This window comes from Sinocyclocheilus rhinocerous, unplaced genomic scaffold (assembly GCF_001515625.1).
Source record: "Sinocyclocheilus rhinocerous isolate Xijiao unplaced genomic scaffold, SAMN03320098_v1.1 scaffold1420, whole genome shotgun sequence".
Lineage (NCBI taxonomy): Eukaryota > Metazoa > Chordata > Actinopteri > Cypriniformes > Cyprinidae > Sinocyclocheilus > Sinocyclocheilus rhinocerous.
Genome location: NW_015666537.1, coordinates 538149 through 553890, shown reverse-complemented (window position 1 = coordinate 553890; position 15742 = coordinate 538149). Strand labels below are relative to the sequence as shown.

The following is a 15742-nucleotide window of genomic DNA, read 5'->3' as shown; positions in this document are numbered from 1 at the left end:
TAATTAATTAATTATATTTTTATTATATATCCTTAATTCTGAATTATGTGAATGAAGTCATTATGAAAAAACACCTTGAATATCTTTAACCACGCACTTAAAAAATATTAGCCATATAAACGCTTGATCAAACTACATTCTGAATAATATAATTAATTATATTTTTATTATATATCCTTAATTCTGAATTATGTGAATGAAGTCATTATGAAAAAACACCTTGAATATCTTTAACCACGCACTTAAAAAATATTAGCCATATAAACGCTTGATCAAACTACTTCAATTCTGAATAAATTACCATTTAATTCATGCACATGCTGTCCACTTTGTCTGTACTGATGTCACAAAAGGTTTAAAAACATGGCGGTTTAAAAGAAAGTGAAAAATTAAGAGATAAAAATTACACTCCTAATAGAAAAATTAAACAACTAGAAACATGTGTTGTAATTACCAGCTCAATCATCCTTACTTTAGCATTATAATTCATTTGTGTGTGTGTGTGTTTTGATTATTTATTTAGAAACTCCATGCAACATCAACTTACCTGAACAGTACAATGCTTCATCTTTCTTTGACTCTGTTGTACTGGACAACATGAACACTGCCACAAGAACAAGGCAAACCTGTTTAACCCATGGTGACATGCTGATCTCCTGGATGAGGAAAACACGGTGAAGGTAATTGAAATTGCATTATTCCATTTCATATAGACACTCACAGAACAATTATACTGAATGTTCATCACAACAAGCTAATGATAACCAACAGAAAAAAAGCCCAGTTTGAGTGAACAACTGTATAATTGTCTAAAGGATCTTACTTCAGCAAACACTCAGCTATTTTACAAATACAGCCAAATTGGCACCCACTAGTTAGTCAACGGTCTCAGTGTACTAGCTTTGCATATATTAAAAACAGTGTCTAATGTTCACACAGCCTTGTATGGACAAATACGGGATAAATATAATGAATATGGTACCATTATACGTGTCTTATGAATAACAAATCTATGAAACGCCACAATTACAATACGTACTCATTTGGCATACCTTTTTAAACAAACAAGAAGCTTCTCTGACACAATAATGACCCCATTATTGTGTCAGAGAAGTGTCAACATTACTAAACGCTTTGAATGGGAATAACAACTGAACGTGTGTAAAGGGAATAAAGTGTGTGGCATCTTCCTCAAATGAGAATTCAAAAACACACAAGCCCAGTTGGAATAGAGTTATAAAACACCTCAGAGGTAACGTAGCATTTTAAAGAGTTCAGATTACAGCCTTGAAAATGGGCTTCAAGTAACCTACTTATCAGGTGTATTTTATGCATAATAGTATTACATATTGCTGCTCTGTTAAACTTTTTGAAAACTTCAGGGGCTTTTCATAAAGTTCTGAATGAACTAGCGCCCCCAACTGAACAACACCATTACTTTTGTACATCTACTGTGTAATTTCCATTTACCACTAATGTTCTGATAACCAAAACACTGACTCATCGCAATATATGCATCTCTGTTATTTAAATAGCTTAGGATATATTTTAAACTGATTACTAGTCTAAATATATGTATACGAGACGGTGCCACCTAATAGTGCGCTCTGAATAACTTGCAAGTAAAACTTGGTGCACCTGCTCCACCTGTTTCATTTGTTCAGGTGTGTGTGAGTAAATGAGCAGCTAAAATAAAAGAACTAAAAAAAGTACATAATTAGGATTTGATAGGGTATAGTGGCCAACCAGTCGTTTTATATACCTTAAACTAACACATTATAAACAGTCGAAGAAGTGTTTACGGTCTTACCTGTGACGGCACGTGTGAGCAACAACAAGAGGTGAGTGAGGCACGGGTAAAAGTTTTTGTTGCTATAAAAAATGATTGAGGCGAAACACAGTACAAGCTCAATACCAGATAGCTTACACAAAAACTCACAAAGATCCGTCTGAAAAATGAATTACAAATGCGCTTCCTAATTCCAACACAAAAAGCAACGACTATCTACGTGCCGGTCTGTCGTGCTGCCACGACCAGCAACCTTGCTGGCCACACTAAGAATTGACAGCCAATGAAATTACAGAATTCTGACTGTCATCCAATGAACGCAAAGAATGACTAGACATGAAATACCCGGATTAGAAAGTTCCCAGACACCACTCGACCAGATAATGGGAAACGTTACAGCCGTTACAATCAAGCACTGAGTTTACAAAAAATAAATAAATAAAACATGCTTTATTTTTGTTTTCTGCAAACTAAAACAGAAATACTGTGTCTAAACTAAGTTTAGCTGTATGGGAACATGTGTAAGTCGTAAAGTCAACAGTTTTGGAATTTTTAAAAACTAAATTAAATTTGAATACTGTTGGCAGTGTGTTTTGTGTAGACGCCACAAACAAACAAACAAACAAACAAACAAACAAACACAATTAGAGCAGCAGTAAATAAATAAATACAATTTTAAACCTTTATAGATACCTCTTATTGTGTGGTATGAAAACTACTATGAACATTTGTATATATATATATATATATATATATATATAGGTGGGTTCTTTATTCACGGAAAAACATATTTTAGTAAAAGATCGTTAGCAGGTTTCTAAAATTTTATATTATATTATTATATTTGCATTTAAAATGAAATATTTTCGAGCGTGAAAAGGAATCTAAAATATTATATATATATATATACAGTGCCTATAAAAAGTATTCATACCCCTTCATTTTTTCACGTTTTTTTTTATGTTGCAGCCTTATGTTAAACTGCTTTAAATAACTTCTTTTTCCACATCAACCTACACTCCATGCACCATAATGACAAAGCAAAAAACAGTGACAACTTTGCAAATTTATTAAAATTAAAAAACCGAAATAAGTACATTGCATGTCTTTTTGGTGTGATGCGACAAGCTTTGCACATCTGCATTTGTCAGTTATCTGCCATTCTTCTACTCACCTCTTCACCTCTCAAGCTCTGTCAGGTTGGATGGGGGCAGATGCACATTTTCTGGTTTCTCCAGAAATATTTGTTTGGATTCAAGCTCAGGCTGTGGCTGGGCCACTCAAGGACATTCACATGGTTGTCTATAAGCCATTCTTGCTGTGTGCTTAGGGTCATTGTCCTGTTGGAAGGTGAACCTTCTGCCCAGTCTGAGGTTTTGAATGCTCTGGACTGGGCTTTCATTAAGGCTATCTCTATATTTTGCTGTGTTGAGCTTTCCTTCTTCTCTGACGAGTCCCTCAGTCCCTGCCGCTGAAATACAGCCCCTCAGCAGGAGACTGCGACCACCACTTTACTTTTGGGATGGTACTCTCCAGGTGATGAGCAGTGCCTGGTTTCCTTCAAACATGATGCTAAGAATTGAGATTCATCAGACCAAAGAATCTTGTTTCTCACAATTTGAGGGTTCTTTAGGTGCTTTGTTGCAAATTCCAAGTGTGTTTTCATGTGTTATCACTGAGGAGAGGATTGAGTTTGACCACACCGCCATAAAGACCAGATTGAGTGTTGCAGTGATGTTTGTCCTTCTGTAAGTTTCTCCCATCTGCATATATGATCATAGAGCTCAACTAGAGTGACCATCAGCTTCTTGGTCACCAGTCTAACCAAGGCTCTTCTCCATCGATTGCTCAGTTTGGCCAGGAGCCCAGCTCTAGGAAGAGTCCTAGTGTTTCCAAACGTCTTCCATTATGGATAATAGAGGCTACATGCTTCTGTGAACCTTCAATGCAGCAGATTTTTTTTCTGAACTCTTCCCCAGATGTGTGGCTTGACACAATCCTGTCTTTGAGCTCTACAGGCATTTCATTTTACCTCAGGGCTTGGTTTTTGCTCTGATATGCATTTTCAGCTGTTAGACCTTTTATTGAGAGGTGTGTGCCTTTCCAAATCATACCCATTCAAATGAATTTGCCACAAGTTAAAGGCAGTGTTGCCAACTGCTTTCAATTGAAAGTAGCTAAAACTGGTAGCTAAATGTCACTAGATGACATCACAAAGGCAAATTCACTGATCTATATAAAGATGAACGTAGACCAGTGGGTAAGATGAGAACTTACAATACCAGGAAGGAAGATCGGGTTGTTGATGTTTGTCTGCCATTCTCGCTCTGTCTGCACAGCATGCGTGAACGCGCTGATGACGTATCCTGTCTGCGCGAACAGGGTGCGCAGAGGTATGCAAATACATATGTTGACAGGCAGGTAGGAAAGCCAATTAAAACTATCGGACCGAGCGTTTTGATTGGACGAACATTTCTTGGTCCTACGCCTTCCACAGAATATATAAATACAGATAAATACATTTAGACCACTCAACTTAATGATTGCTATCGGGATGTGAAGAGACTTTCAACCAGCATAACAAAAAAAAATTCTGAAGACAATCACCTAGTGCACCTTTAACACCACTCGAAGTTTAGTAACATCTACAAGCAATATGAATGCTCCTGGCTGAAATTTCAACTGTCCCAGAAAAGGGTTGGAATACTTATTCAATGGAATCATTTCAGTTTTTTATTTCTAATAAATTTGCAAAGTTGTCACAAAGCTGTTTTTTGCTTTGTCATTATGGTGTATGGATTGTAGATTGATGTGGAAAAAAAGTTATTTAAAGTAGTTTAACATAAGGCTGCAACATAACAAAATGTGAATTTTGAAGGGGTATGAAGACCTTTTATAGGTACTGTATATATATATATATATATATATATATATATTGGTATTGGGTTCTTTATTCACGGAAAAACATATTGTAGTAAAAGATCGTTAGCAGGTTTATAAAATTGTATATTATATTATTATATTTGCATTTAAAATGAAATATTTTCGAGCGTGAAAAGGAATCTCAAATATATACTATATTCAAGTGAAGTGTATTTTCAAAAGTTGTTTGGGTTCAAAATTTTTTTACCCACAATTACCCTTGCATAACTTACTTTTTCATAACTTTTCCTATTTGAACATTTAGTGTACACCAGGTCAGGTTGTGTATCATGTGTATATATAATGGAAAATATTCAAGGTAGGCAAATTGTTCTTCGGCAAAAGCCACACTATATTATTACCGTACAAGGTTTTTGCCGTATCTAGCAGTAGCCTACGTCAGCAGGTGGTTCACGGTGTCCCTTTAGTCACGTGAGTGCTGAATGTTGCACTTCCTTAACGTAATTTTATGTTTTCTACGACATTTGTTTGTGTAAAATTACTGTGTGAAAAACCGAACAGTTTGGAGACACCCGAACTATATCTAAGATAACGCCTAAAACTTGTATTTCTCCGTGCGTGGCTGACCCTAATTGACACTAACATAATATAAATTGTAAAAATTACAACATTAACTGGAACGATAACGATTTTTGCACAAGAAAGCTGTACGTCAAAAAATAAAAAAATAAAAAATCAAGAGTTTTCAGAAAATTTTACAAAAAAATATTTTGTAAATCTCGTGACGCACGTAGCGTTTTACTGGTGCCAAAATATTGCAGTGAAAGTAGCTTATGTTTCTTAAACAACTGTGGCTTATTTCTTTCTGAAATAGGCAGAATTATTTGTGCAGAAATGCATTATTAGTATTGCGGCATTGCACTTGCTCTGGTAAATTTTAAATGAATGAACTAATAATAATTAAAACAACACTTGGTGTGCACTAAATGCTGCAAGCGCCTACATTTTACGGCACAATATAATTCAAACACAAACAAAACGTGATTTATTCTCTTCACAGAGAACAATGAAGTTTATGACGAGCCTGAACGAGAGAGGTTTTACAGAGGATAGTATCAAGTTCAAGATACAGGTAGGCCTAATGCTGCTCTGAACGTATTCTGGGTTAAACGGGTCTTCACTAATAGAATGTATGTTATTTAAGCTCTAAAATTAACATAACTATCCTGAAATAAAAACTAGATATTTCCATCTATTAATATTAATAGCCATATGAGATACACCTTACTAAATAAAGGCATCTTGCCAAATAAGTCATTTTGGTAAAGCATGTACACATTTGATCTCTGAATAACTTTCACGTTGTTTAATTGTGTTTTTAAAGTAAAGTTATTTTCTTTCTGTGAAAATGAAAATCAGTATGTTTCTAAATGGCTTGGTGGTCTTGGGCGTGCAATGCTTTATGTTCTTTCCTTATAACGTGATTCAGAGTAAGACGTTCTGGTGGATGACTGGCTGACATCCAAATAAGTGAGTGCTTGAGCTATATCCAGAACACTGCGTATATATTTGAATAGATTTTATCCGCTGTCTTGGACCGAGATCTCTGAATCTTGTCTTGAAGATCATGTGAAGTGATTGCATTCTCAGTGCACACAGTATGATATGCTGATAAACAGCAGTAAATATCTGTTAAGATGCCAGGTCTCAGGTGATGGTGTCACATTCTGCCTCAGGATTGTGACAGGTGGTTTCTTCACAGGGCCAGCTGTCCTATTTTTTGCAGCTAATGGTATCTGCTAAATGTGTCCTACGGCACAAATACAACGTGTTCTGTAGATTAAAGGACCTTACTAGAAATAACTTTAACTGTGGCAGGTTTGAGGTCTCTTGAGGATTGACCAGATTTTACGGGAGAGGAACTATTAAGTCTACACTTTGATTTAATAACTGAGAAGACTGGCTAAACTGTCCAAACTCTGGCTCATCATTAAAAGCAGCAACAAGATTTATAAGTGCATCACTATTTATCATGTACATTTTGGGAGTCGAATCTCTTCTTTTGCATTCATTTTTTTATTTGGCTTTACAAATACCCTTTAGATTATTTAAGATCCGAGCATACTATTCAACAGATGTGTGACTGATTTAATTAAAAATACCAATAAGAATTCATTTTGTATGATTTGAATCAGGCAACAGCAGTCTGACAAAAAAAAAATCGTATTTAATATTTATAGATGTAAATTATTACCACAATATCGACTGGTAAACCAATATAATAAAATATACATTATAGAAGGTGGATAGGTTCTCGTTCTGTGTAGAAAAGACTATATCAACAAATGTAATAATTAAACTCATTAAAGAGTTGGTTTGCAAAGAGCTTAAACTGAGGGTGTGTTTCTCAGGATCTGTTGGACACATCAGATGAAGAGCTGAATGATGACCTTTTGTGTAGCGATGATGAGAACGAAACTATAAGGTAGGGTGAACTTTTCCTCTTTCTGTAGCAGTCTGGTCTATAGGGGGGAACTGGTAGATAAAGGTTGATTTTTGATGCCCCCCAGAGCCTCTGTAAGCTCTGCTTAGAGCAAACACTGCCGAAGCACATTGCACCTAATGGGAATGTTGTTTCAAAATGCCCTCATCTTACTCTTTTTTTCCGTCTGGCAAATTTCCAAACAAGAATTACGCAGCTCTGCTTGGAGAATACTGATGTTCTGACATGGCCAGTAATCGTAATACTACTTTAAAATGGGTATATCAGTTGGTTCCTTGATTGTGGCTGTTTTAAGCACAATTATACAGGTTGTGTTTTCTTTTCAGATGTCACAATGAAAGCATTTTTAAACCAAAACTGCAGGCGATTGCAAAGCCTACCTCGTTTGCGAACCTGGCTGAAGACCACGCCAGATGTCCTAAAGAAGAGGTGGAAGTGGACCCTGGTGAAGTTTTAGACATCGAAATCAATGCTCCTTCTGGAGATGAATTTCATGTGAGTTACCCCTTTATCTCTTTAGATAGCATTGGTTTTGTCATTTGATTTTTTTCTTTTCTTTTTTTCGCTCCTTAAGCTTTCGTGCTTTGGAATTGGCTCCCTTGAGGGAGGGAGTGACAGGGAGGTGAAATTAGATCTATTATCACTGTCTAGCAGTTTATTTGTCTGTGCCCTGACAAAGTTAGTGCTGACAGCTTGTTTGGTGGAAGGTAATGCCCCCCTGTTGTCTCCATGGCAGAACTGAGCTCTGACCTTGAGGCCCGCATCCCTGCGGAAAAGAACTCTTTGTTGTAGGAGAGACTCCCCGCCAATTATCAGCCTCAGATAATGCATAGGCTTCTATCAAACCGTAAACCAAATCTGATAACGCCTGTGTAGGTGAAAAGATTATTGACCCTTTAAAAGATATCTGTGTGACGTAAATATGGAGGACATAACTGATGCTCCTCTCTTGTTTTCCTGTTCACCAGAGAAAGAGATTATCTCTAATAATGGTGTGATGTGTGTTGTGAAGTCAATTTATCATTATTTCAAGGACGTCTAAGACATTGCTGAATAAAGGCTGGTCTTTCGTTGTAGGATAGAGACACAGTCTTTTCATAAGTGATTGAGAGCAATACAAAACAGGGTCAAATAAGCTGTCACTGGATAAGCCAGACTGAATGATTCAATGCTCAATGCTATTGAATATGTTAATCAGATAGAGGGACAGCTTTATCCAAATGTCAGCTGATTAGATGTTCAAACGATTGATCAATAAAACAAAACCTGTCATGAAACACTGCAATGTGTATTTAGCAAGAAGTTGCTGACTACAGTGACCATCAGCAGGCCAACGTAAAGATGGATGTTAAGGATGATATTAAGGTGGTGTCCAGTTTACCCATGCAGGAGTCAAGAGAGGTATTGTATTGTCTTGGTATTTTGGAAGAGGAGGTGCATTTATTGTAGATAGGCCTTCTGTTTCCAGAGTTGATCATTTGCTGAGAATAAAATACTGTATGTACTGTATACACTACTGTTCCAAAATTTGGTGCCAGTAAGATTTTTTAAATTATTTTTAAAATAAGTTTATGCTTTTATTTAGCAAGGATGCATTAAATTGATCAAAAGTAGGAGTAAAGACTTTTACATTGTTAAAAAGAGAGTTTCAAACAAATGCTGCTCTTTAAACCTTTCTATTCATCGGAGAATCCTGAAAAAAATGTATCATGGTTTCCACAAAAAATATTTAGCAGTACAACTGTTTTTAACATTGATGAGAATAAGAAATGTTTCTTTCAAATCAGCATATGAATGATTTCTGAAGGGTCATGTTGTAACACTAAAAACTGGTAATGGCTGCTGAAAATTCAGCTTTGCAATCTCAGGAATAAATTACAGACTGAACTATATTAAAATATAAAACAATATTATTGTTAATGTTTAATTAATGTTTTAATTTTTGATTAAATAAATGCAGCCTTGATGCGCATTTATGAGACTTTCCAACCTCCAAAATTTTTAATTGTGTAGTGTATTTTTTATTTTTTTGTAAACAACGGAATTTTATAGTTTTAACATGTTCAGTTGATGGGTTCTATATTAATTATGTGAACACTACACTTGAGATATAAATTCATATTGAGAATAGGAACTGAGTATCCAAGTATTAATCTGCTAGCCTAACCATTCAGTTTACTAAATAGATGCTGAAATCATCAATTGCAGTTAATTAGATCCTTCGACCTACCTCTCTATTTAATGGCAAGAGAGTGTTAGTCTTGACTGTAAACACAAACATACACCTGCAGTACAGATGGTGTCTGCTGTTACGTTTACAGTCTCTGTGCTCAGAGTGTTAGCCTCTGTTTGTGGCACTGAGCCACACTGTTTGTGTCTATATACACACACACACACACACACACACACACACGTGTATATTTATATATGTGTATATATAATATATTTTTGTTCAAGACTTAAATATTATTTTTTTTCTGTTTGGCACTGGGATTCCCATTGGCACTCTGGTCACTTCTCAGTTTTGATATGCAAGTTGACATAATTTCAGCTCTGGAGCCTATTCAGCAGTTTTTTTGCTTGGTCAAGTGCTAGTGTCACAGAGGAAGCTAATCCATAGGAAAATCATATTGTTTACTGTTGATTTTTGTTATTTTGTAAAAAAAAAAAAAAGTTATATAAGTGTTACATACGTTAAAAAAAAAGACTATAAGGAAATATAACGTGGTATTTGGTTTTCCTGTCTTTTTTTATTTTAGAATAAGCAATATGGATTACAGTTTAAGTATCTGAGATTTTCAGCATCCAAACAACAATAACCAAACATAACTGGTTTGTCTGCATGTGTATGTAATCCTTCTAACCTGATAGTAATTTCTGACTGAGCATCTGTGAAGGTTAGTTGTGACTAATGAGGCCTTATTTTAGGCCCTGTAGTCCCTTATGGGGTCTGTTTTTCCTCATTGTGTCCAGTTTATGTCCATGATGAAAACAGTGTGAGAAGTGTTTATGCATTAAATGAATGTGTTCTTAGCACAGCAATTTAAATAATTTTTTATTAGGAACCATAGCAGACAGTGGAGTCATTCCAAATAAGCAGACTTGACAAGTTAGATTCGTGGATTATAACTAGAGGTCGACTGATACTATATATATATATACACACACACACACACACACACACACACACGTGTATATTTATATATGTGTATATATAATATATTTTTGTTCAAGACTTAAATATTATTTTTTTTCTGTTTGGCAAAACTGTACAAAACTCAGTGTACTCATTTGGGAAGTGATGAAATGAAAATAGCCTTGACTACTTTCAAGTGTAGGAAACAGAAAATAAAACGGCTCCAAAACCACAATTTTGCTCATACCATTCGACTCTTGATCCAGCGCTCACCATGCATTATAAATTTCCTAGTATAAAAACCTAAGGAGCAGCCCTAGCAAAGCTCAATTGACATTTCAGTTTATGTTACAAATGTAATTTGCATTTTGTCAGAAGTTATGACCCTGTGCAGCACCCTATTTCCATTGAAAGGATGTGCTCCCTACCTACTGATTGGAGATGTCACCCGAAACCATTCTGTTACGCAGAGCAGTGAAATTGATTGTGACACATAGTGTGAAGGAAATAATTGCTGATTCATAGCCTGTTGAGAGGTAGACAGGTTAAAATGGAGGATTCGATATGATACTTGATGTATAGATTTCACAACCACCATCACTGACCATTGAGTTTCTAGTGCTGGTCAAGTTCTGTTTTTACAGCAGCTATTAACAAGCTGATCTGCGGAGCATTCTAGAGCACATTGGGGTATTTTTTTTTATAATTTCCAGTTTGTGTTCTGTGGTTGCTTGAGAATAGTGCAATGTGGAACTGAAGGGAATTGAAGCAGGGTTGCTTTGGTAAACGGGGATCTCCTGCTTAGGAATGAAAGAACTTGGGGTTAATAGACATACAAGAGTATGGGGGATTGATAAACACTCCATACTAACATAATCAACACCCCCCCAGCCCCAGCAGAACAGCACTCAGTGGGAATTTATGAATTTATTAAACATAAAATGCTTATCCCGGCAACTGTTAGCATGTATTAACTTCACTATCTACATGTTATTGTGGATTTTAATGGGGAACTGCATGAACACAAACTGTCTGTGTGTATGTATAGATTTCAGGAAGGTTTTGTCCTTTTGTCATGTATGTGAGATCTGTGAGTTTGGTTTACGAAATTATTTAAATTATCAAGGGTTATTGCTCCTCCTACTGATGTTGGTATTTGGATTATGCAAAATAACTTGGCAGTTTTCCACTTTGAGTCAATCATGCGAAATTAGCTTTGTTTTGCTTTGGATTTAGCATCTCTCTTGTGGTAAAAACATATTTTGCATTGGGCAATTACTGTAAAGCCCAAAACAATATTTAATTAATGCAAAAGACAGTGGTTGTACATCCTGATAGCACTGCGGTATTCTTGTGAACGCGTCCCTCTGCTTGTTTAATTGATGATGAAGTGAAGCCTCTCCCTCTTCCTCTTGACTCCATGACGAATGATGAATGAAGCATTGCTGGTGTAGGATTGGCTGAAACTGCTCATTTAACATGTCAGGAGCGAGTAGAGTGAATGTAAATTATGCATAGCTCCGCATTAGCATTATGTCATCTGCAAGAAGCTGACTGGACTTGCCGATGTCTTCATTCACTCTAACATAAACTCCCCTGTAGTCTCACTGATGCTGATGTTATAGCATCTTACAAGGTTGCCTTTTGAGATTGCCTTCTAAATATTGCTGTATTAACATCAAGCATGTTAAATGGACAGCTAGATGTTTATCTCTAAATTTCTTTCATGTAAAATGTACTCCAAATTTATTCCAAATAATATTTTAAATAAACATTCGTTTTTATTGTTTACAGTCTTTTTTTCCCCTTTAATATAAAAAATGGTAAGTAATGGAAAGTTATGGAATATAAAAATAATATAATGAATTATAAAATAATATGAATATAAATTTAGAATCTAAAATGTATATTTAATATCAATGAATATATGCTTTTCTAATTATTCTCTGTTTATTTTATTGGCTTTTGCTCTTTGTGCAGTTCCCTCTGACACATTTGTATTTGACTAAAAATGAGTCAAGTGGCTACTCATGTGGCTAAATTGTTCAGTTTTAAGTGTTAGTGCCCTCTCTTTGTCTATCCCTTTCTTTACCTTTCTGTCTCTCTTCCCATGTTCACCCCAACCCCTGTCTCATTCTATCCTGAAGTCACGCTAATCTGTGATCATGGCATTAATAGACACAGACAGGCGGAGGAGAGGTATCACAGCCCCTCCTTCCTCCCTCTGCAGCACGAGTGGCAGCCCCATTGTCTGCTGGCGTCGTTGGAGTAAAGTGCCGAATTGCCTGACTTTATTCAAATTATATCACATTTGATAAAGTCGTCTTTCAACGAAGAACATCATATAGTTCTGACCCTATTATTACAGGTACACAGTATCATTAAACACTGTTTTTAGATGATGTGATCAAACGTGGCCTTTTCGCTTCCGTCGCACCCCTAGGGCAAGTACGATCCACCCACAGACCAAACCCTCCAGAGTTCTGAGTCGCACCCTAGCTCTTTCTCTTTCTGAGCCCCCACAACACTTCGAGCCAATCGGCACCTTCACCAGAACCAGAAGAGCCATCTCTCGGCAAGGTCAGGCTCAGGCCTGCAGCCACTTTCAGTCCGAGGGCTTCGCAAATTTACTTTCATTTCATCAAGCTGTTATTGCTGTGAATGGAATGAGTTGATAAATATTGCTGTGGGTTTAGATTTTTGGTTAGATGTTACGTTTTAACAATTACGTTTTAACAATTGTTTCATTTTAGAATTAAAAAAAAAAATTAGGACTAATAATAATAATACAATTTAAAATATGTATGCATGTATGTATGCATGTATGTATGTATGTATGTATTTATCTATTAAAATACAATGGATGCTGAAATTTTATTGTTATGGATAATAATAATAATAATAATAATAATTATTATTATTATAATAATAATAATAATAATAATAATAATAATAATAATAATAATTTAGTTTAAGTTGAAGTACTAAAATTACTAAAACTAAAACTGAAATAAAACTAAACAAATACTATATAGACAATAATATACATTACTTTAATAATAATAATAACAATAATATTTAAGAATGTACATTATATTGTTGTTGTTGTTAATACAATTTACAGAATACACAATATTTTAATAATAATAATAATTTATAATTAAATAATTTGTAATTATTAAATTGTATTATTATTATTATTGAATACTATTTTAATCATTAAAATTATTTGTTGTTGTTGTTGTTAATAATAATAATAATAATAATAATAATAATAATAACATTTCCAGAATCCAAAATACATATTAAATGAGTTAAATTATTTATTTTTATTGGAATAGTTCCATTTCCTGTCTTTAAAGGAAGTTAAGGTGTCTGTACAGAATTAAGTGTCAAATAGGCGTTATCCTTTCTATTGCAGTGCCCTTGATGTCTGCACAAAGCCAGGCCTGGCCTGCTGTGGATCCCTTGAGCATCCAAGGGAGTAGCAGCTGTTCGCTCAGTGTACGTGTGTATGTGTGTGTGCTCACAGACGCGGCTGTGTGTATATGTTTTCTACTGCTATTAATCATGAGTGCCCTGGCTAAACACTGTTTGAGTTGAATCTGTAAACATTGATAGCTGTCGTTGTGCAACTGGAAAGGTTTGATATGGGCTTTAGGCACATGTTTATTTCATTTCTAGGGAGGAGGGGGACTTAATGCTCAATAGGATGCGAGGGTCACAGGCTCTGTACATATGCCCCAGCAACAACATTTTTATTCAATCTAAGTCTTATTCATTATAATACATCAAAATATCATTCCTAAATATCTTTACCTTAAATTAATTCAGCTGTGCACATTAGATGTCTAAAAATGACTTTTTATCACTTAACCTGATGGCATTTGTGAAGTTCAGTCTGTTTTGTTGTAAAAATTAGTTGTTGCCTCCTTGTTCCACTGCTCTGGGTGTGTGTTCACGGTGTGTGTGTGTTCACTGCTGGTGTGTGCACTTTGGATGGGATAAATGCAGAGCACTAATTCCGAGTATGGTTTACCATACTTGGCCACATGTCACATGTCACGTCACTTTAAAGTGGCTTCATAAATCTTTATGTGCACATTTGACATAATTACACAGGCAGATCATTGAGAAAAGAAGGAGAAAATTGTCAGTTTCTGGCCGCAAGGTCTGGGCGTTTGACCAAGCACACGTCTCTGTTCTTCACAAAATGTTTTCCAAGCCGGTTATGTTGATGTTCTCTGGATGCCCATGATGTGATGTGTATTTTTCCGCTCTCAAATGTGAATCTCAATCGAGTGCAGCACTTCAGAGAGCAACTCTGAGAGCCTAAGCCAATCAGCAGTGTCATCGAGCCAAGGCTTGGTATGATGCCGTTTAGAATGCAGGTGACAAAATGCCCCCCGGAAACTTCCATTTGCCAGTGGGCATCTGATTAATCACGATTATCATACCATTATCATACAATCACACACTAATCGTACATGCAGGGTCCCATCTGTGGTATGTGTGTGTGTGTGTAAGAAATATTTTCTATGAAGAAAGGTGTTTAAATATTAATCCTGTCTATCATTTTAAACTTCATTTTACAACTGCATGGAGTATTCCATTGAATTGAAATGGATGAATTGCCTCCAGGGAAAGATCTCATTAATTCCATTAATTGCAGCAGAGAATGGGTTGGCTGCTGTTTATTTGCACTGGCTGAATGACAGCTCTGATAGTGAGTGAGGCAGATAAAAGCTCTTTGCTATGGATCAGTGGATTGCCCACAAGTTTTTAATTCCATGATGTCAGAAGTCGCTTAAATTACTGTTTGTGAAAAGAAAAATATCAGACTGTCTTGTTAAAAACGCATCACAAATAATCCAGGTCATCTGACTGAAAGAGGTGCGATGCACTTTCTGTTCAGCTCTATTTTGATTTTGCAGATTGTATCTTTTTTTTTTTTTTTGCAAATTATAATGTTTAGATGATTAAAAAGTTACCTATCCCGCAGTAAATTATGTAGACAACTCAGAAATTAATTTTAAAGTGAATAATTTTGCCCTCGTTTGACCTTCTTTAGCGGTAGCCCTACAGCAGTTTTTAATTTAGAGTGTGCTGAATATAAAAATCCCTCTTATGACTTTCTGATTCCACAACAGCATCTCTCCTCCAGCAAAGAGGCCCAGTGGCGTGACCGACTTCCCCCTCTATCGGTGCAGTTTCATTGGCAATTCTAACACTGAGAGTGGAAGACAACAGGCAAAGCATGATTCTAATGAAACATCCCCCTATTGTCCTCTAAATCATCTCCGTTATTGAATGCAGTGCAATCCACACCTGGCTCCAACCCTGGAGAGCTTCGGCAGCCTCTATCTCTCCCTGTCCCTCCTGCTCCATCTCTCTCTCTCTCTCTCTCTCTCTCTCTCTCTCTCTCTCTCTC

General features: G+C 35.9%; 1 protein-coding gene and 1 pseudogene across 1 annotated transcript in view; one reads left to right on the top strand and one right to left on the bottom strand.

The window, feature by feature from the left end:
• LOC107732549 (protein canopy-1-like) overlaps positions 1-2004 on the bottom strand; it is a 12347-nt gene extending 10343 nt beyond the window's left edge. The window contains exons 1-2 of the mRNA XM_016543909.1: positions 1811-2004; positions 548-656 (exon numbers count right to left, since the gene is read on the bottom strand). Coding sequence (XP_016399395.1) covers positions 548-647 — 100 coding nt within the window. The 5' untranslated portion in view covers positions 648-656; positions 1811-2004. The remainder of the gene's footprint in view (positions 1-547; positions 657-1810) is intronic.
• A 3010-nt stretch (positions 2005-5014) lies between these two features.
• The window catches only part of LOC107732548 (uncharacterized), a 20225-nt pseudogene continuing 9497 nt past the window's right edge, over positions 5015-15742 (top strand).